The 23,545-nt window shown below is 39.3% G+C and overlaps 1 protein-coding gene across 2 annotated transcripts in view; it reads right to left on the bottom strand.

Moving 5' to 3' along the window:
* Window positions 1-340: 340 nt before the first annotated feature.
* ptpn4a (protein tyrosine phosphatase non-receptor type 4a) overlaps window positions 341-23,545 on the bottom strand; it is a 179,017-nt gene continuing 155,812 nt past the window's right edge. For both annotated transcript variants that reach the window (XM_052010826.1, XM_052010835.1), the window contains 5 exons: window positions 19,740-19,886; window positions 15,338-15,466; window positions 11,233-11,381; window positions 7,841-7,976; window positions 341-4,962 (listed from right to left, as the gene is read on the bottom strand). In XM_052010826.1, the coding sequence (XP_051866786.1) occupies window positions 4,876-4,962; window positions 7,841-7,976; window positions 11,233-11,381; window positions 15,338-15,466; window positions 19,740-19,886 (648 nt within the window). In that variant the 3' untranslated portion in view covers window positions 341-4,875. The remainder of the gene's footprint in view (window positions 4,963-7,840; window positions 7,977-11,232; window positions 11,382-15,337; window positions 15,467-19,739; window positions 19,887-23,545) is intronic.

Below are 23,545 nucleotides of genomic sequence, written 5' to 3'. Positions count from 1 at the left end.
TCTTCATGAAGTGGAATTACGTTTGCAGATAGGCAAAGGGAAGCAGTTATAACTTTCTCTCAAAGGACCATTTATACTTGGATGCTTTCTTAAATGCTCATCACATTTTTCAGGATCTAGTTCCCAAAGGAGAGCCAGTATTTTTTTCTCCTGAAAGTATATGTCTAGTTATGTAATGCAACTGTTTGAAATTCACCGAAATTTCTTTAGTAGATGATAACACACTACATGACTGTGGTGTGGCCTCTTCTCTCCATCCTCTGATTAACCTCAGCACAGAAATGAGAACAGACACAAATGAGCCAGCTAAAACAAAATTGCAACAACTACAGATTGCTGTTAAAACCAGGTTTTTACTGTTATAAAGAAAATGCAAGATTAACTGTACATGCTGTAACTGGATTATGTACAGAATCAAATCAAACCTGATTCAAATGTACAGAAAAATATTTGAATCTAATGAAGTACCAGCTAAAACTGAAATTTTAATAAACAAAAATTTACAAAATTTTAGTTAAATGTAAGTACAGCTGCCACTCCAAAAACAAACTCACAAGTGCTACATTTTAAATTACGTAAGCACATTTTATTGTAACAGAGCAATTAAGAGTCACAAGTAAACTATTAAGTTTGTACCTAATTGAGACAGTTCTGGTCAAGTGAAATTAAATACATATGCATGGAAAATTTAGAAGAGAAAGTCATACATAGAATTTTTAATTACCCTTCGTCCTTGCCCCTCCCCCCCCCACCCCCAACCAAGTGACTGGTCACTTGTACTATGTTGGTACTGCATCAATTAACCCTTTTTACAGTTGATATCCTACAAGTAGGTAACTTGTTGGATATCAACAAAAGGCGTGAACTACTTCAAATTTAAAAATGAAATGAATAAGGCCTTCTTACAGCATACAAGCTATAAAAGCTCACTTCTATTTCACATTTTTCCAGTGTCAATAAAATTCAAGTGAAGGCTTAAAAAGCCAATGAAAAAATAGGAAAAGCATTCCTAATTAAATTTGTACAGTACCAACAGTATTTTTAGGCAGTTTAAAAGCAGCATAAAATCAAATTTGTCATAAAAATTGCAATTAGATTTTACTAAAATTAAAATTGTGTACAGTTCAAATTGCAGGATCAGGCACAGTTTTACTTTTAGAGAAAAGCATATAATTGACAGTATTATGCATATTTATTATGACATCTCTAATCTGTATCTTCATCACAATTGGTCATCATGGGCGTCTTTAAATATTACATTTTGGAAGTTGTAAGATTAATTAGAATCAAATAAATTATGTAGGAGAAATGTAAAGTAGACCAAAAGTATTATTTTCCTTTTCCCTTTTAGGTACTTTGGAGTGTTTTGTCTAATTTGTGGGGTAACAAATCACAGCAGTAGGAATGACTCAGACTTTATGCAATCTGTCACATTTACTTAAAATATTAAGGTATGCATTCAATGCTGGCAGCATATTAGTCATTACTATAATTTTTAAACCATAATTAGAAGCACTAATGGGAGCTTCAAATAAATCGTTCTTAAATTAATCATATTCACTCTAAATAAATTGTCCACAGTGGTAAAATATTCATTCAGTTCAGCTCTGCCCTAGAGATCCCCCACACCACATTATTTTCTTACTATATTTGAAGGAGCCCAACTTGAGCAAAATAAGCAATCCTACCTTTATAGATGCTGCCTTGCTAATATGTAATGCTCTTAAAAGATCTGCTGCTAAAAACACAAACTATAGTTCTGCAATATGTTGCATTGTCCAAAAAACCTTAAAAATACACATTAAACTTGTGCCCAGTCAAGTGGCCTGACCTACAGGTCCAATTAACAGTATTGAGAATAGAAAGGAACAAGATGAAATCTTGAGTAGTCAAATTGGTGGTGAATACTGGCTGATGCAAGTTACCGCCAGCAAATTATGCTGAAATGACAAAACTTTCAAACCACTCAGATTTCTTTTAGCTGTGAGAACACTAGAATTTGGATTTTTGGTGCAGTCCTGAAATTACAAGACTACTCTTCTTTCAGCATCAAATATTAAATCTATGTAGCACCATAGCCAGGTACATATCTTTACTTAAAAGGAACTTTTAGATCTAATAGCCTAATTGAAAGATAAAATCAACCAGTGTGCATTCTTTTAAGCTCCATACACAAAGCAAATGATGATTAGGGCTTAGCATCCACGTGTGAAATCAAATCATTTGATAATTCAGTCAGTAGTACATTGTAATATAAAGTGCCCTCAATATTACTAAAGGAAATTTGTAATTTACTTCCAAATGTTTAAACTGTAAAATGATCGAAACATTAAACCTGCATAATTACAGTCAGTAAGCAATAAGAGAAATCAACCTGTACAGCATGAATTGGCACTGAACTGACAGTTTCAATAGTATTGCTCTTATTTACATTTTAAACACTTTTTAACCTGCAAAATTTTCTTCAATGGAAAGTTACAAACTTTTTAATTTTTAATTTTTTATACAAACGGTATGAAAAATATTTATCCTTAAAATCCAAGTCATTCTCTACCGCTTGCAATTCTGCATGGTTGATAGATACATTCACATTCATTTTACAGCATGACACAAAACGAAGACCAAATCACATGCCTCCTTTCAGGTAAATCTAACAAAAATAACACTGCAGTTATGCATAACCAAGGAGAGCAAAGAAAATGAAAAAGGAAGTGAGGTTTCATTACTACCATTTGTTGGTTGTGCGTGGCTTAAACCTTTGTTCTCGCCATCCCAATTGCTTACTTGCTTCTGCAACTCCGCTGAGGTGAATGGAATTGCACTGTGCTAATGGTATGAATGGCACTCAACTTGACAGCATTATTTACAGCTGCACAGAGTACAACACATTAATACACACGAGTACAGATGTGCAGATATTTAGACAGGGATAAATTAAACAGTCACTCATCCATTCTTATTCTCTGGCAAGTCTGATTTCAATGGAATTCATACTGCTCATAAACAGTATGCTTTTGGAGGTCCCAATCTCCTCTGGATCCTGCAGAGTTAAAAATATATATTCATTTTCCTATTTAAGTGTCTTACTTTTTCAATATGCCATAAATGTTTGTTTTAAATTTGTGTGCAAGATTTATCAATGAGAAAAGTAGTGATGTGCTGAATTAATTTAAACTATTAATAATTTTAATTAAGTGTCTTCCTAATTATGTGCAGGTACACATGCAGTTATAAACACTTATTAACATGGGGCTCCAATTCATATAATTAACATTATGTGTGGATCTTTCATATTCTCCCACATATTTTGAACATTTCATTTTAATCGTTCACAGGCAGCATATTTGTCAACAAGCTTCTACCTGAAGCTTCCCGACCCTCTCCAAAAGGGCCATAATTAGGATGCAAGCAGTGAAACTATGTTTATTGATACCGATAATGTGAAGTCGGGGGAGCAAATGACTGCTGGAGTACTGACCAGCAAAACTGCAACATCCATCAACATTTCATAAGTTAGTTATTAATTTACTATTAAATTTACAGCTTTATTGTGCTTTGTACTGTTCAGTACTTTGATTTAGTGTCTTACTATAAAAATCCTGTGCATTTCTTTGGGTGCAAGACTAGTGCTGATAACAGAAGTAAAATTAAAATGGCATATAATAAGGCAAGCTTATACGTAGGACTGGTAGGGTAGGTGTGCACCCATCACGAAGTGCCTAAGAAACAAATTATTAAAAGAAAGATTCCAGGCACACACCTTTCCCCATGGCATGGTTCACTGCAGGATCAGACCTATGGAGAATGAGAACCGAATATATTTGGTGTCCCTTAAAATCAGGTAAAATTTCACCACCTGGGCTGGATACGAACTCAAGTCTTTGGAGTAGATTGTCCTAGCCAATAGGTAATGTAGCTAACCAGTAACCAGCACTTGGATTCTAATATTCTGATAGGAAGTGGGTGGTTAAGGCTAAGTTTCCTAATATAGTTATTTACATTTTAGGTTCTAATGTTTAGTGTAACCCAGAGATCTGACAAAATTATTTCGACAAAATTTAAAATAAATTCTTGATGTCCATACTAATTCAGGAACATTGGCACTCAAGTGCAGGAAGAGCAACATTTTTTGATCAGGGAACAGAGGAGAATATGTACTGAGTGACTGCTCTAGGTTCATCATAGGTTAAAGAGCTGCACATCAAAATCTGAAAGTGAGACAATTTGGGCCAATTTGACTAATAAGTGCTCACTAAACCTTAGTTTTGATTATATTCTATATTACAGAACACAACCTAGGGATGAGAGTTTTATTTTCAAGTTAGTCAAGGCAGCATGAAAACAATTGTTAATTAAAATAAACGATAATTCCACTCCAGTGCACACTTCTAGGTTCATGGACGCCTCTGCAAAGGGTCTAGTAAAGATGGTCAAGTCAATTTCATGAACAGAAAATGTACATCTTAAAAAGTGGCCATTTGAGTAGGTTCCATCAGTTTAAACCAAGCAAGCAAGAGGACATATTCATAGGCAGGTGAAGGAAGAGTCGTATTAGGTAGTTCTCCCTCTTGGCACTACAGAGGAATCCAAAAGCTGACAATCTCCCTGAACAAAACCAGAGCAGTGGACACAGCATTTCAGAACTGAGGGCAGCTGTGATCATGTTAATTGTTGTCAGTATGATCACACACACAGAAACTATTATTTCTTTTTGAACATAAAGTGCAACAGTGCTTAGGTTCTCAATGTCCATGCTCCAGTTTGCCAATCTTCCAAACTTCAAACTCGCATCAGGGCAGCATGTTGTGCAAGCACATTATGACACAGTAAACGCTCCCAGCAAACCAGTTTCAACAATAAGGTCTTATCCTTAGGTTAATTATACAGTGTTGACTGCAATGGTTTCACAATGCCTTCTTCGTAAACCCTCATAATTGCTTCACAAACAAACTTGTATTGGCTCTGTGGGAAGGAGAGAGAGGGAAGACAGTTATTTTAAACTAATTCACATTCAACATGTATTTCAAGAGTTTCTGGATTTCATTGTTAACTGTCAGAGTTCTTAATCAGTAATCTGTACTAAAAGATCTTCCCATTCAGTACTTTTGGAATTTTCCAATTCCTTGCCTCCTGATCTAGATGCATGTAAATGGCAACATCCCAATAGGGTCAGTCTCCAGATATCTGCTACTATAAGCTCTCCCTTCAATACCTCACTACTTTTCCACTGTCTGCATTAAAAGAATGCTTGACCACCATCCAGGCTTGGAGGAGTCACCACTATTTGACTATTTGCAGCTGAACATTGAATTCTTATCTCTGGGCCCTACAGCAAACTCTCTATTCCACTCATTATCATTTCCTTCTCTGAGCATGGTCTCAAAAAGAATCAGGACATTTGGAACATCTGGACAAAGTGAATTTTAGCCATCACCTTAAACTTTAAAATTCTCCTCCTAAACAGGGTCCTGCCAATGCAAACATCTTTTCCACCAACCTGACCACCATTGTGACTTCAGCTATATATGCCTAATGCTCTGATATTTCCTCTAGAAATCAATCTACCTCTCCAACTTTAAAATCCTAAAAACCTACATCTTTGAGCAAACATTATTTGCCTTTCATCTGTGAAGAGACTTCAGACATTGTGTTAACATTAATGATATGAAAATACATGGCTGTTGCTACATTTTAATACTCTGTTCCTTTAACCTAAGACTAGTCTTTCAGAGGTCACTCGTATATGTCAGAGAACAGGTAGTATGCCACTTAATTAAAGTACTGCCACTTTTACTTTTGACTACTAAAAAGTGTGCTCTCCTTTTGGACTCTATTCACCTTGCTCTCAGGAGGTATCCCATATTGTGGTGTAAGGAAATCAAGCACTTATGTTAAAGTGAGAACTGGGAAAACAACTACAATCAATTATCAAAATAAAACCTGAAACTGAATTAAGATGTGCACATAGCATGCACCAGATGGCAGCCTCACCATGTTAATATTTAATGTGCATGTCAGACTGTGTTAGAAGGCAGTTTAAAATAATACCTGGTACTCCTTAACCATTTAACAACAATGTTCTTGGGATGTAGAAGACAACAGTAGGCACATCAAGAAATGACAAGAATGCAATAACTACATTTAAAGATCAATCTATATTTTAATCTATAGAAAAAAATCAGATTGCATAGCAAAAATTGGAAGTTCAATGTTAAATGGATCAGGTGGGTGAAATAATAAAAGCACTCTTCTAAAAGGACCAATTATATTCTAGTTAAAGCCACTACATCGACAAATCATCCTGTAGGTTTCTAAATGCACGAGTTGCAGTAAGCAACCATAAATTTGGTTTTGATTATTCAGTTTGCAAGTACAAGCTTGCTGGCAACACAGTTAGCATGGACAAATTGGGCCGAAGGGCCTGTTTCCGTGCTGTATGACTGTGACTCTACAATTTTGTAATCCACTTAATCAACAATAGTGAGGAGACAGTGCAGAGGAGATTCACCAGGATGTTGCCTGAATTGGAGGACTTTAGTTATTGGGATAGATCGGATAGGCTGGGCTTGCTTTTCCTGAAGTGAGGGAGGTTGAGGGGTGACCTGATAGAAGTATACAAGATTATGACAGGCATAGATAGGATAGTCAAAATCTTTTTCCCATGAAAGGGGTCTCAAAAACAGAGGGCATGGGGTTAAGGTGAGAGGAAAGAGTTTAAGGGGACCTGAATGGTTTTGTTTTTGAAAACAGAGTGGTTAATATCTGGATCACGCTGCCAGAGGTGGTGGTGGAATGAGATAAATCACTATAGTTAAGAGGCATTTAGGCAGACACAAATAGGCAAAACAAAGTAGCATATGGTTCCAATGCAGGCAAATGGGAATCATATTGATGGTCAAAAAGGTTGTTATGGACGTGGTGGGCTGAAGGACCCGTTTCTGTGCAGTTCAACTCAATGACTCCAGAACAAATGAATAAACTTTCTATCCCCATCTATCCTGACTATTATACTTAGTCTTTATATCTGACTTTCACTCAATGGTATCGAACCTTTTATCTGCATGTTTAGTAGTAAGAGGTGGAACTATACCAAAGACAGAATTAACTCAAGTGGATTCTGGAAGCACGGAAAAAAATGTGTCCTCCCAACGAAGGGAGGACATTTCTTCCCCAGCCTATTGAGCCTCTCGTGCTTTTTTTTTAAAAAAAAGCTTCAACATGCAAGGAACAGCCAAGCTTTAATGCTCCAGAGTACTTCCTAGTGGAGAATTCATTAACAAGTTTAGGAAAATGCCAACTCTTGCTTCAAGAAAGACAATAAAAATTCAAAACATTTTACAGCCAAGTTACATTCATACACACCAACACAGGGAATGGCCTGCATTTTAAAAGGAAAAAGTCAAAAAAACCAAAAGTTATATTACATTTGTGGCTCAGATGGTTATTTCAATCATTCTCTGAATAGTTAGTTAAAAAGAAAATGAGTGTTCACCAAGATACCAGGGAAAGTTACAAACAGGCATTAGAAGTCTGTTTGTTTAAATTTCCAACTAGAAAACTACATTTAGTGCAAAATACAATTTACTAAAAAACCTGCAAACGACAGATCAGTGATGCAGTCACTGATGCAAATCACAGATGTAATTAAAAACCCTGTTGTGTAATGCCATGCTCTAGCATTGATGATAATCTAAATACAAACTATGTGAAGTACTCATTTTGGCAGTATACCAAGTCAACAAAAATTGAAGAAAGAACTATCTGATTCCATTTTACTAAATTTAATGCCTCAATGGAGACAAATATGATGGCAGGTGAAAAATAAGTAATCAGTACTCACTGGTGTTTGAATCATCATGGCTCTCTGGTCTCGCATTGTTCTAACAATGTCCAGTGGATACACTGGCTGATTGCACTCAATTAGACACATTGCTGTCTCCATAGTAATAAGAACACCAGTCCGACCTATACCAGCACTGCAAAATGAACAGTAAACTAAAGTTGCACTGGAATCAATATCCTGATTAAAGGAACTTTACAATTATTAAATACCACGCAAACATATGAAATGAAACCCGAGCAATTTTCAAATTGTAATATATTAATAAACAATTCAGATAAATGTTCACGTTAAGAATTAATATATTGACACTTCAACCACATACACACTACAGACCCTCAATTCTTTAGTTAACAACTTTGCACCCTAAAATCCCACTGATTTTCACATCCAAAAGCAGTAATTTCCGCAAGCACACGGTTTCATGGACTTGAGAGCACCACTCGGACACTTCTCCAAACAGCCAATTATCACATGAACCTCACTAGTCAGGATTGGCAGGTGACAGTGCCATGAATACAACAATTTAGGCCCAGCCCTGTTATCACTTGAATTTCACACATGAAGATGTTCCAGAGGGATCAGTGTATAGGTTTTAGTTACAAAATCCCTGGTTACTTTCTCCATATTTTGCATGAATCTTTGCTTAGTTCACAGACAGTTTTTTTTCCACAAAATTACTGGGAATTATATTTTAAATAATCTCTGGAGTCCAACATACTGGTACTTTCCTAAAAAAAAATCTTTACTAAAAAGAAAAGCTCTTATGCCCTGAACTACTCTCATTTTTCTTCACTCTTTATTCCCAAATACACTGAGTGTCCAAAAAGCAATCTGAGTAGTAAAATTTGTATTTACTCCTCTTCACCTTCACCCCTCACCACCCCCCCCCCCCCCCACCTAAATTCCATGAGAGTGCATTTTATTCCATGCCTCAAATTTTTGGGTAGTGATTTGTGAAGTCAGTAAGGGCACATTTTCATTAATCGAACTGCTGAAATGCGGGGGTCGCCTGTAGCTACTTATCTATAATTATTATTCATGCAGACGACTTGGATACCTCATTGACCACATATTTTATAAAATATAAAGAAAATGCTGGAAATACTCAAGTCGGGCCACAACTATGGGAAGAGAAACTGAGTTAACCTTTCAGGTTGAAGACCCTTTGTCAAACTGGAACGAGTGAAAAGAAGCTTATTAAGAGGGTGGACCTGTCTCTGATGGAGATAAGTTGTAAATATGAGTGATTGGGAGCAGTTAGAGAGTGAGAACACTTGTAAAAGAATGTAGGAGCTATGAAATGCAGAGCAGGAAGACATGCCCAGCAGATCACGCTGAGCATATTCTCCACCTACAGAGGAAAAAAAAAGTTTCTCAAACTTGCATTGGGCCTCATTGTAACAGTGCAGGAGGCCAAAGACCAACAGGTCAGAGTGGGAGTGGGTGGAATTAAAAGTGGTAAGCAACAGAAAGCTCAGGGTTGCCCTTGCAGACTGAAGCAGTTGCCCAATCCGCGTTTGGTTTCTCCAGTGAAAGTGAACTTATAATGCCCTCGAGTACCTTCAAGTGGAGAATTCATCAACAAGTTTAGGAAAATGCCAACTCTTGATTCAAGAGACTGGATCAAAATTCAAAATATCAGCCAAGTTAAATTTATGTATGCAAATGCAAGGAACTGTCACTTTAATTCTCCATCCCACTGTGATCTGTGGCCACTGTTATAATGAGGCCCAATGCAAGTTTGATAACCAGCACTCCAACTTCTGTCATTTTGCAGCCATTTGGATTCAATACCAAATTCTACAACTTCAGACAACTTGATTTCTCAAGTCTGTATCAGTCATGCATCTGTGATATTGGCTCAGCGTGTTTCTTGCTTTTTTCCCCCTCCTCGAAATGGAAGACATGCCCAGCCTGAACTGCCGGGCATATCTTCCTACTCTGCATTTTGCAACTCCTTGTAATTTAGTCTATGTTCTCCTTCTCTAAGTGTTCCCATTTACTCACTGACCAGATAACCTTATTTACAAGCTCATCGCCATGGTCACCACAGTTTTACTCAAGAAGAGACATGCTCCCTCCTCCCCGCAGCGTAACGAGCTCCTTTTCTCTCCTTTCCAGTTCCAACAAAGGGTCTTCGACCTGAAAGGTAACTCTAGCATTTTCAGTTTTTATTTTAGGTTTCCAGCATCTGCAGTTACTTTTGACTTGCAAGTATTTTATAGAACACAGAACAGTACAACACAGTACAGGCCCTTTGGCCCATGTTGTGCCAAACTATATGACTACCTCCTCCATGATCAATCTAACCCTTCTCTCCTGCACAGTCCATATCCCTCCATTTTCCTTACTTCCCATGTGCCTATCTAAGAGCCTTTTAAATGTCCCTATTGCATCAGCCTCTACCACCACCCCCAGCAGTGGGTTCCAGGCACCCACCACTCTCTGTGTAAAGAACCTACCCTGTTCATCTCCCCTGAACATTCCTACTCTGACTTTAAATGGCTGTCCTCTGGTATTGGCTATTGCCGCCCTGGGGCTGGCTGTTCACTCTGTGCCCCTCAATCTTTTACACCTCTATCAAGTCACCTCCCATCCTGTGTCACTCCAAGGAGAAAAGCTCTAGCTCGCTCAACCTTTCCTCATAAGACGTGTTCCCTAATCCAGGCAGCATCCTGGTAAATCTCCTCTGCATCCTCTCTAAAGCTTTCACATGCTTCCTATAATGAGATGACCAGAACTGAACACAATTCTCCAAGTGTGGTCTAACCAGAAGGGAGCAATCACCCTATTGGGAGTCTTCATTAAGGACCTCCCCTACCTCCTCGGCCTCCAGGCGCATGTTTCCCCCTTTATCCCTGAACTCCCTAAGGCCTTCTCATGTCCCCTTCTAGCTCTCCTAAATCCCTTCTTAAGCTCCTTCCTGGCGACCTTATAATTCTCAAGAGCCCTGCCTGATTTTTACTTCCTAAAGCTCAAGTATGCTTCCTTCTTCCTCTTGACTAAATATTTCACCTCTCTTGTCACCATGGTTACTTTACCCTACCATCCTTTCCATCCATACTTATCCATAATAATAATTAATATTTTCCTGTGCTACAGGTATTGAAATAGAAAGCACCCAATGTAACCCAACCTGATGCAACTTTCATATCTTTGAAAACGAACAGAAACATAAATAATCTGCAGCAGGTTCCTGTTTATCATTCACCTTTAAGCCACTTAATAAAATTACAAACTAGAAAAATGCCATTAACAAATTGGATTAAGAACAATTTTAAGTTTTTGCTCTGGATGGGACCCAATTTCTCAGCTTAGGTCTAAATTCTTATAATTAGGTTTATGAACACACTGTTCGAGTCGTTTGTAAACAGCTTAACAAGATTTACCTGCAGTGTACAACAACTGGTTCATCTTTGCCAACTCGCGTTTCTCGAACAAGCAACACAAACTTCAGGAAATCACTTGAATCATCAGGAACACCATGGTCAGGCCAAGCAATATATTGGATCTGTGTGAGTGGACGGCTCTCATTTCTCTGTGAAGTTGCAATAGATTACAGTTCACTAAATGAAGCTGGGCATGTCTGTAATTCCGCCAAGTTTATCTTCTCAGAATGAAATTTATGTGGGTGGCACAGTGGCGTAGCTACTGGAGCTGCTGTCTCACAGAACCAGAGACTTGAGTTCAATCCTGACCTTAGGTGATGTCTGTGTGCAGTTTGCACATTCTTCATGACCATGTGGGTTTTCTCCTGGTGCTCCCGTTTTCTCCCACATTCCAAAGACTTTTGGGTTGGTAGGAAAGCTGGTCACTGCAAATTGCCCCTAGTGCAGATGAATAGTAGAATCGCAAGGGAGTTGATGGAATGTGGGGAAAACGGGAGTGGTGTAAATAGGTGGTTAATAGTTGGCATGAGCTAAAGGGCCTGTTTCCACACTATTTCCCTCTATCCCCATGACTCTAGGAGTAGATGATGATTTCTAAATGGCTGACAGGTTACTAAGGAGTTCCAAAGTTTATTTCATCTACTATTGGCCTGGTAAATTGCTTGTTGTTGTTTTTAGCTGAGTAGGTACTAATTGTAAAATGCACCTTTTAAGCAAAAGAATGCTTTTACGTGTTTATAAATTCCAGAATAGAATTTTGTTTCACTGGTGTCAGTGGAATACAGCACAACACATGTAGAAAGTGTTTATATGGCAGGCACAAGAGAGACTGCAGATGCTGGAATCTGGAGCGACACACATGAAATGCTGGAGGAACTCAGCAGGTCAGGCAGCACCTATGGAGGGAAATGAACAGTCGATGTTTCGGGCTGAGACCCTTCATCAGGACTGGAAAGAGAGGGCAGAAGCCAGAATAAAAGGGGTGTGGGGGGGGGGGGGGGGGGGGGTGGAGGAGCACGAACTGGCAGGTGATAGGTGGAAGAGGCAAAGGGTTGAACAAGATGGAATCTGATAGGACAGTAGACCATGGAATAAAGAGAGGGAGATGGGGACCCAGAGGGATGAAGGTGTGGGTGAGGGGAAAGAGAAGGGGTAAAAGGGCCAGAGGGATAAGGGAAAATCAAAAAGGGAGTGGGTGGGTGGGAAAGAGTAGTTACGGGAAGTTAGAGACATTGATGTTGATGCCGTCAGGCTAAGTCTCTCAGTCATCTCTGATTTTATTTGTATCTTAGGATTTTCAGCTGTGGTTGGTTGATCACATTTTGACATCTGAGGTAGAAGGATGAGTCTTAAAATCTAGGTCGTCACTTCCAGGCATTTTTTGGAAATGCCAAATCGAATGTGGCTTCCCTGACACACGTTTTGGGCCTGTCCTCTTTTGGAAAAATATTGGAAAGACATTTTTAACATTATCTCAACTGTACTGAATATTGATTTACAACCTCACCCTATCACTGCAAATTTTTGGATTACCAAGGATAGAGCCTGACGATTTATCTGCTTCCACTTACTGTATGATTGCCTTTGTCACATTAATGGCTTAAATTTTGCTTAAATGGAAGGATCCAATACCCCCTACTACTTTTCAATGGTTCTTTCAAACTACATCATATTTAAACTTGGAAAAAATTAGGAGTGGTACTGTTGATCCTTCGCTTAAATTTGAAGACATGTGGAGTCCACTTATTCAATACTTTCATGTGATATAGATCCCTTTTCAATAACTTTTCAATTTAGTTGATGACATAATATTGCTCCATTTCTACTGAGAAATTTCGGTCCAGTTTTTTTCCTTGTCTTTTTTTTGAAATTTTCTTTTTAGTTTGGTTTGATTATTTACAAATTTTTTATTGATTTGGGGATTTTCTTTTTCTTTTCTTTTATATACACAATAAATCTTTCTTTCCTTTCTTTTATATTATATTCATCTAAGAGATCGTGAGATCTAAATTTTTTTTATATTTCATTATTCTTTATCACTATCTATGCTATGATTGTTCTCTTGATCTCTTTGTATTACAAGTACAATCATCGATGTTATATATTAATCTGTATTAATTTGGAAACTAATAAAAAGATTGAAAAAGAAATAAAGGAAACGCTTTGGTTTGTTATTTCGTTAAATTTTAGGACTTTTGTAGGAGGATAAAGTAGAAAAAAAGTTAAAAATGGGAAGGGAATCAGTGGAGTAATATGCTGCTATTAGTTACCTTGCTTCTCTCGACTTTTACTAAGCACAAATTACATCAATTTGGAACAGAATATTACACTGAGGAAACAACGAGACCAACTGCAGGAAGTTTTGCTAACCAAGAGTAAAGGAGAAGTCTGACCAGCACAACAAAGCTACTTAATGCAAGGCACACACTAGCACTGATTTCATACAAGCTGGTGCAATGGGAAGAAAAATCTGCTAAATTCATTAAAGATGATTGTCACAATGGGGAGAGAAAATATTTTACCCATCACCTTTGCTGAAAAACTAAAAAGAAATTGTACAAAAGGTTGGCTTCCATCTGAATTGCACTGTAGCTCCTTCCATTAACTTGGATTTTTAGCACTTGTTTTTTCTATTAAATATGAGAAGCTATGAACTGGAGATTTACAAGTGAAAAGTACTAACTGCTAAAAGGAAAAAAAAATCAAAACCTGTGCAATACTAACAGCAAAGCCAATTTCCACCTGCACGACAAATTTAATGACAACAAAGCTGTGCAAAGAGCCATTTACCACATTGCAATATTCATAATGCCTGTGGCTGGGCTTCAGAATATTTACCTAGAAAAAAAACTCAATACCTGGAAGTAATTTTTCTTAGTGAATGTTTTGCTAAAAATTGCTTATGATCAACAATACACCAGAAGTCGCATGAACAAATGAGGTCAGGTTAAAACTATTTTCTTGCTGTTTTTCTCCCTTTTCTTGAGGGTTCCTCCTATCTGCTGGAATACAGTTTCAAAGGTATCTGAGGGATAAACATTGAGCAAGGGGCCTCAAGATCTTTTACATTCACCTGAATGGGCAGATGGGGTTTAAGATGGTACCTCCAATAGTGCAATGCTCCCTTGGCATTGCATTGAAGTGGCAACCTAGATTTGAAGACACAGCCTTCTGACTTAGAGGTCAACTAACCACATCTGAAAATCCTAAGATACAAACAAAATTTGAGATCATTGAGAAAGACAATTAGACATATGAGCACTTTCTGCAAAAATGCTCGAGGAACAAAGGACAGATGCTGGAGTCTACATGAAAAACACTAATGCTGGAGGAACTCAGCAGGCTGGGCAGTCTCCGTGGAGAAAAGCAGGCAGTCAACTTTTCAGGTCAGGTCCCTTCTTCTGACCTGAAACATTGACCGCCTGCTTTTCTCGACAGATGCTGCCTGGCCTGCTGAGTTCCTCCAGCATCATAGCACTTTCTCCATGTGTTGTGCTGTGTTCCAGTGAAGTAAAATTTATTCTAGAATTTACAAACATAGAACAATTTTTTTGAAAAAATATATAATTTTAAATTTCTGCCTACTCAGCTAAAGAACACTGATGTCAGAAGACCCAAGTGTTTGTAATTAAGAATCTTTATTCATACTGCAGATACTCAAACATGCAAGATATGTTAGACAAGTTTAAATTAGTAACTACTGCAGGGCACCATTTTGCTTCACTGATAGAGTACACCCTCTCATTACAGAGGGGTTACGTTCTGAGAAAATTGTCCATCTCACAATTTTCTGTTGTTTGTTTCACACTGTGTTCATTTAGTTATTTTTCTCTCCCACTAATTCCAAAAGAGTGAACTTTTATTCTGTATCTCAAGTTTTTTGGTAGCGATTTGTGAATTCCATACGAGTGAATGTCCGTTAGCAAAACTGCCGTAATGCAAAGGTAACTCAATGACACTATTAGTAAACATTTTGTTATTGGTACTCAGGACAGCAAACAGTACAAGTAAAACAAGCCTGCATAGCTGGATGATTAGCCAGTGCTAAGGACATGCAACAGGTATATATGTAGGTCACATAGAGGAGCATTCCCAGATAACTTACCTCTAAATTAGTTAAAGTCAATTCTCTGAAGACATACGCAGGGTTTCCTTCTTCCAAACGACAACCAATTTCAAAATTCCCATATGATGCATTTTTAGAAAGCTCAGGCCAATACTGGTGACACTTGACCTATGTTGGGAAGTTATATCATGTAAATATAATTTTTTTTTTAAATAGTAAGAAAACTGCTTTCAAATTTGACTTGTTATTGGAAATGGCATCCCCCAACCTAGTCAGGAATGGCAAGGACTGAAGTCCACATTGTTAACTGCAAAGTGCAGTGCTGGTTACCTTTTAAAACATTCTGGTAGTCCTCACAGAGGGCACTAAAATAGATATTTCAGATACTACATGTGTAAATATACTTTCAGAGACATCCAAACGTAGTGTGCATTAACCAAAAGACATACTAAGGAAAATAACAAAAAGTTGTGAATATATTCTCTGGAGTGGTGCTGCTAAATTGGTAATGAGAGCTCAGTAACATGGCAACTTCTCCCCTTTATTATGAAACAGAAACAAATGCCCAATGAGATTAAAAGTTTCAATGGAAGAGCCACTACAGTCTGATTTTCTGTTGTTTGTCAATTTGGTTCCGAAATATCATGAATGTAATCTAGAAACTTGCTACCAATCTATAGAAAGGTATTAAGGTAGATAACCAAAAGAGATACATTTTAAGGCAATGTCTTAGGTAGAGGTAGGGAAAAATTAGGAAGGGGATTCAAGAGATTCAGGCACAGGAACCAATAAAAGAACAACTGGAAGAGTGAAAAACGAGAACTGCAGAAATGCAATCAGAAAAGGCCCAGTCCTTGAAAGGATTAGAAAACAAGAATGGAAATTATACTGCAAATACTGGAAAACTGAAAATAGAATAGTAGCAAAACTCAGCACAACAAATACCATCTATAAAAAGGCAGAAAAAATATTTAAGGTGATTATTTTTCATCAGAACTTCAAAATCTTGCAGACGTTACAGGTTTTTAAAGGGGGAGCAGGTTCTGGAGTGATGGCCAATTCAATGCAAATACAGGAGATGCAAAACCTGCTCTTTCACCTATTTCTTTCAACCAGGGCACAAACCTGTCTTCCAGATGAAACTGCGATGTGAATCAACTCTTATACATGTGCTCACAACGCAGCCTTTTCTACATTTAAGACACCAACTGCAGGTTGGCTGATCACTCCACAAAATAAACCATTTTGAACCTTGTCATTTTAATTCTCTCTCCCATTCCCACTTTGATTAGATCCAGACCTCATCACAGCCTGTCCAAAGATAGACCAAGGAACTGAATTTCAGAGATGTCAATGGCAGACACTCTCACCGTGACAGCTTGCGGCATCAACAAGGCCAACAGACATCAGGGGGAAGCATTCCAATTGTCAGAGTCTTAACTCACACAAAAGAAAATGGCTGTGGCAATTGGAGGTCAATCAGCATCAAAATGCTGTTGCAGGCATTACTCAGGTCAGTGGCCCAGGCTCTGTCAACTTTGGTTGATTCATCAGTGGCCATTCTTTCATCACAAGGTCAGATCTGTGGATATTCACTGATGATTGCAAGGCATCCCAACACATTCCCAACTCAAAATGAAGCAGTCATTCAATGGCATTGCCAAATCCCCATCAATAACATCCAGGGTCACCAGTGACTTAACTGGACCATACATACACTGCAGCTAAAGAGCAGGTCAGAGGCTGGGCATCTGACTGTAACCAACTCACTTCCTGACACAGTAAAGTCTTTCCACTCTCTGCATAAGCACAAGTTTGCTGATGATACAAAGGTTGGTGGTGTTGTGGATAGTGTAGAAGGTTGCTGTAGATTACAACAGGATATTGATAGGATGCAAAGTGGCAGATGGAGTTCAACCCGGATAAGTGTGAAGTGATACACTTCAGGAGATTGATTTTGAAGGCAGAATACAAGGTTAATGGCAGGACTCTTAGCAGTGTGGAGGAACACAGGGGTCTTGGGGTCCACATCCATAGATCCCTCAAGTTGCCGTGCAAGTCGATAGGGTTGTTAAGAAGGTGTATGGAGTGTTGGCCTTCATTAGTCAGGGAACTGAGTTGAAGAGCCATGAGGTGATTTTGCAGCTCTATAGAACTCTGGTCAGACCACACAAGTTTAAGGTGATTGGAGGAAGATACAAGGGGAATGTCAGGGGTAAGTTTATTTTTTTTTACATAGAGAGTGGTGGGTGCGTGGAACACACTGCCTGCCGAGGTTGTGGGGGCAGATACATTAGGGACATTTAAGAGACTCTTAGATAGATTCATGAATGAGAGAGAAATGGAGGGCTAGGTGGAAGGGAAAGGTTAGATAGATATTAGAGCAGGATAAAATGTCAGCACAACATTGTGGGCCGAAAGGCCTGTACTGTAATGTTCTATGTTTTAATAGCATAATGAGATACTATCCACTTACCAGATGACTGCAATTCCAACATTAGAAATTCAATTCTATCCAAGACCAACAATTCACATGACTAAGACCACACCCCGTGCTCAAAACATTTAACACTTCCACCACAGCTACACCATTGCTCCAGTTTGTGGCATCCAAAACATGCACCACAGTTAGTCACCTAGGCTACTCTGACAGCACCTCCCAAATCTCTGACTTCTATCATCCAGGATGTTAGGAGCATGGGATGTATGGGAATTCGACCACTTGCAGCTTCCCTCCAAGTCGCGCAATAACTAGACCTGGAAATATATTGCTGTTTCTTCTTTGTTGATGGGTCTAAAATCCTGGAACTCCCTACTGAAAAGTCTTATAGTACTTTCACTGCAGCAATTCATTTAGCTGACTCACCATTACATCCTCAACAGCAAAATCCTAAATGCTGGCTGAGCTAACAATGCTCACATCCCAAAAATACAACTGGAACCCTGTACAGTAAAACTTAGATTATCTGCTATCAGATGATTCAGAGATCTGGATGGTTCAACATCTGGCTCAGGTGATGCTACTGTGCTCCCTTCCCACTCATCAAGGCCCCGACTCCTGCATTTCTTTCCCACTTTGAGGCACCCTAAACTTAACTATTTCCAGGTTTCCACTGGAAAACTTATCACGTCAAGTAACACCAGCAACTAAATAGCAAGACAGTGCCGGAGTGTGGCGACTCATTGTAAGCTGCTCTCTGCAGATCTACTCATTACTTTTACTGTAATCATTCTACTCTTTTAAATTTAAATTCTATGTACACTTTACTCTGTATTCTGTTAGTTTTTACCCTGTACTATCTCAATGCGCTATGTAATGAATTGATCTGTAGGAATGGCATACAAGACAAGTTTTTCCATTGTACCTCAGTACAAGTGACAATAATAAACCAATACCAAACATCAAAAAAAAGCAAATTAAACATGTGCTGGGGTACTAATAGACAAAATCCAATTGTCCAGAAAATCTTTTAACCTGGCACCAAAACTGAGCATGGTGTATTATTGGAGTTTTGTTTGTAGCCGAAGTGATACTATATATTTAAAAAAATCAAACAAAATCTGAAAATCATTGAATTGCTTGTACAAGGGATGATTATGGCCAATAATTATAAATAATTTAGATTTATTATCTGGTATTTAAAACTGTTCACCACAACCAAATGCAAATGAATTTTTCTGTCAATACTCAAATTAAGTTGCAACACTGTAACTACCATTGATCAGAAGATAATATAGAAAAGCAAAAATCTGCAGATGTTGGAAATCTGGAAAAAGAAGAAAATGCTGGAAATACTTAGCAGGTCAGGCAGCAACTGTTGGAAAAAGCAGAGTTAACATTCCAGGTTAAAGACCTTTTGCTAGATCAGGGAGAGAGAAAACAAGCTAGTTTTAAGTTATACAAAAGGTGTGGAAGGGAATGTTTCTAATAGCATGTGGCCAGTCTGATGATGATTAACTTATCCAGCTGATAGGTTAATGAGTACAGATAAAAAGAAAAATAAAGGAATGCAAAAGCTGTTAAATGCAGAGCTGTAGGAAATGCCCAGCAGGTCAGGCCATGATGGAAGAGAGTCAAAACATTTGCCATTGTCACAGGTGAATGACCTATAGAACTGGTCTGTTTTGTCAGTGTTATCTGAAGTTTATGATTTCAAGAGTCCAGAAGATTGCAATGTGCTCGGACGGATGAGATGCCATTCCTCAAGCTTACATTGGGACTCAACAGTGCAGAAGGCCACAGGCAGATAGGTTAGAATATAGATACACTATTTAGCCCAATAGACATTTAGCCTCTGACTGATCTCTGTGCTCAACAACTCATCTGATTGATACACAGGAAAAAAGCAGGCATAGAAACAAAAATGACATGCATACAAAATGACAGCACAAATTATGCTTTTCATTCAATGCAGAAACGGTCCTCATTCAATGTACTTACTCTGCCTCTTTCTACTTGAGTGGTTAGCATCACAACCAGAGAAGATCCTTGTTCCCAAGTCATCTGCCAGAAATCTGGACAAGTATTGGGCAAAGGACCCTGACAAGCGATGTACTGGTTTATTATACTGGATGAAGGGATTTCCATCTGGAAAAATGCAAAACAATCAATTTGTATAGCTAACTACAAAGTTATAGTCTCTCTAGTGCAAGAAGCTTCATTTATGCTGGTAGCTTCACTTTAGTGATTTGGAGTTCATATTTCTCAATTCAGGGTAATACTGCAGAAATCATACTTATGAGAATAACATATCGGATGACCTGTCCTGGGCCCTGCATATAGATGCATTCACAAGGAATGCGTGCCGGCATCTTTACTTTCTTAGGGGGTTAAGGAGGTTTGGCTTGTCACCAAACACTAACAAACTTATACAGATGTACTGTTGAAAGTACCCTGAATGATTCTTGCAGGCAGGTTTGCAAGAGCTGTTGGGGAGGGTTTAAACTAGTTTGGCAGGAGGATGGGAACCCAAGTGATAGGTCAGAGGTTGGTGCATTTAGTGTACAGTCAGATGCAGCATACATAAAGACTGAGGAAGGATAGGCAGTTGAAAAAGCAAAATTACAGTCAGTTGGATGGGCTGAAGTGTGTCTACTTTAATGCGAGAAGTATCAGGAACAAAGGTGATGAACTTAGAGCATGGATAAGTACATGGAATTATGACATTGTGGCCATTACAGAGACTTGGCTGTCACAAGGGCAGGAATGGCCGCTGGATATTCCGGGGTTTAGATGTTTCAAAAGGGACAGGATGGAGCTAAGAGATGGGGGTGTGGCTTTGCTGATCAGGGACAGTATCACAGCTGTAGAAAGGGAGGATGTCCTGGAGGGATCGTCAACTGAGTCAGTGTGGGTGGAAGTCAGAAACAGGAAGGAAGTAATCACTCTATTGGGAGTATTCTACAGACTCCCCAAAAGCAGCAGACACCACGGAGCAGATCGGGAGGCAGATTTTGGAAAAGTGCAAAAATAACAGGGTTGTTGTCATGGGTGATTTCAACTTCCCTAATGTTGATTGGCACCTCCTTAGTGTAAAGGGGATAGATGGGGCAGAGTTTGTTAGGTGTGTACAGGAAGGATTCCTGACACAGTATGCGGACAGGCCAACAAGAGGGAAGGCCATACCGGACCTGGTACTAGGCAACAAGCCTGATCAGGTTTCAGATCTCTCAGTGGGAGAGCATTTTGGAGACAGTGACCATGACTCCTTGACCTTTACCAATAGTCTTGGAGAGGCAAAGGAGCAGATGATATGGGAAAGTATTTAATTGGGTGGGTGGGTGGGATTATAATGCCATCAGACAGGAACTTGGGAGCGTAAATTGGGAACAAATGTTCTTGGTAAAGAGCACAATGGAAATGTGGAGGTTGTTCAGGGAGTACTTGCATGGGGTTCTGGATAGGTTTGTCCCATTGAGGCAGGGTAAAGATGGTAGAGTGAAGGAACCATGGTTGACAAGAGACGTAGAATATCTTGTCAAGAGCAAGAAAGCAGCTTACCTAAGGTTTAGAAAGCATGGATCAGACAGGGCTCTGGAGAGTTACAAGGTAGCCAGGATGGAGCTTAAGAATGGACTTAGGAGAGTGGGAAGGGGTGTGAGAAGAATGAAGGAAAACCCAAGGAGTTCTACACGTATGTGAAGAATAGGAGGATGACTAGAGTGAGGGTAGGCCCGATCAGGGATAGAGGAGGAAACGTGCCTGGAGTTGGAAGAAGTCGGAGGTCAATGAATATTTTACTTCAGTACTCAGTAGTGACAAAGTCCTTGACTTGTGAGGATGGCATACAATAGGCTGATATGCTAGGGCATGTCAACATGAGGAAAGAGGATGTGCTCGAATTTTTGAAAAATATCAGGATAAATAAGTCACTGGGGCCAGATGGGATATATCCAAGGTTATTTCAGGAAGTGAGGGAAAAGATTACTGCGCCTTTGGTGATGATCTTTGCATCCTCATTGGCTATAGGAGTTGTGCCAGATGATTGGAGGGTGGCAAATGTTGTGAAGGGGAGTAGGGATAGCCCTGGGAATTACAGACCAGCGAGTCTTACTTCAGTATTGGGCAAATTACTGGAGAAGATTCTTAGAGACAGGATTCATGGGCATTTGGAGAAGCATAGGCTGATTAGGGACAGTCAGCATGGCTTTGTGAGGGGCAGGTCGTGCCTCACGAGCCTGATTGAATTCTTTGAGCATGTGACAAAGCACATTGATGAAGGTAGAGCAGTGGATGTGGTGTACATGGATTTTAGTAAGGTGTTTGATAAGGAAGGCTCATTCAGAAAGTTAGGAGGCATGGGATCCAGGGAAACTTGGCTGTGTGGATTCAGAATTAGCTCGTCCATAGAAGACAGGGTCGTAGTAGATGGAGCGTATTCTGCCTGGAGGTCAGTGACCAGTGGTGTTCCGCAGGCATCTGTTCTGGGACCCCTGCTCTTTGTGATTGTTATAAATGACTTGGACGAGGATGTGGAAGGGTGGGTTAGTAAGTTTGCTGATGACACGAAGATTGGCTTTGTTATGGATAGTGTAGAAGGTTGCTGTAGATTACAACAGGACATTGATAGGACGCAGAGCTGGGCTGGAGAAGTGGCAGATGGAGTTCAACCCAGAAAAGTGTGAAGTGATATACTTTGAAAGATCGAATTTGAAGGCAGAATACAAGGTTAATGGCAGGATTCTTAGCAGTGTGGAGGGACAGAAGGATCTTGGGATCCACGTCCATAGATCCCTCAAGGTTGCCATGCAGGTCGATAGGGTTGTTAAGGCGGCGTATGGAGTGTTGGCCTTCATTAGTCGGGGTATTGCGTTCAAGAGCCCCAAGTTAATGTTGCAGCTCTATAAAACTCTGGTCAGACCACACGGAGTATTGTGTTCAGTTCTGGTCGCCTCATTAGAGGAAGGATGTGGAAGCTTTAGAGAGGGTGCAGAGGAGATTTACCAGGATGCTGCCTGGATTGGAGAGCTTGTCTTACAAGGAGAGGTTGAGTGAGCTAGGGCTTTTCTCTTTGGAGCGAAGGAGGATGAGAGGTGACTTATTACAGGTGTACAAGATAAGAGGCATAGATCGAGTGGACAGTCAGACTTTTTTCCAGGGTGACAATGGCTAACATGAGTGGGCATAATTTTAAGCTGATTAGAGGAAGGTATAAGGGGGATGTCAAACGTATGTTTTTTTCCCCCTACAGAGTGGTGGTTGCATGGAATGCACTACCGACAGGTGGTGGAGGCAGATACATTAGGGACATTTACAAGACTCTAGGACAGACACATGAATGATAATAAAATGGAGGGCTACGTGTGAGGGAAGGATTAGATAGATCTTGGAGCAGGATAAAATGCCAGCACAAGATTGTGGGCCAAAGGGCCTGTCCTGTGCTGTAATGTTCGATGTTCTTACAGCTACCATTGGGCTGGAGGTACAGAAGCCTGAAGTTCCACACCACCAGCTTCAAGAACAGCTACTTCCCTTTAACCATTCTGCTCTAGATCCCACCGGCACAACTCTAATCATTAGAGGTTTGTAACACTGTGACCACTTTGATCACTTCGCACTAAAATGAACTTTTTTTTATTCCACTTGTCCTTTCTTGTAAATAGTGTGTTTAATTTGTGGTTCCTGTGAATGCTGCTTATATATTACGTGTCTGTGATGCTGCTGCAAGTTTTTCATTGCACCTTAGCATACATGTACTTGTGCCTATGACAATAAACTCAACTTTGACCTTCCAAGACTTGCAAGTT

The sequence above is a fragment of the Pristis pectinata genome, chromosome 1, assembly GCF_009764475.1.
Source record: "Pristis pectinata isolate sPriPec2 chromosome 1, sPriPec2.1.pri, whole genome shotgun sequence".
Lineage (NCBI taxonomy): Eukaryota > Metazoa > Chordata > Chondrichthyes > Rhinopristiformes > Pristidae > Pristis > Pristis pectinata.
This window is presented reverse-complemented; position numbering and strand designations above follow the sequence as displayed.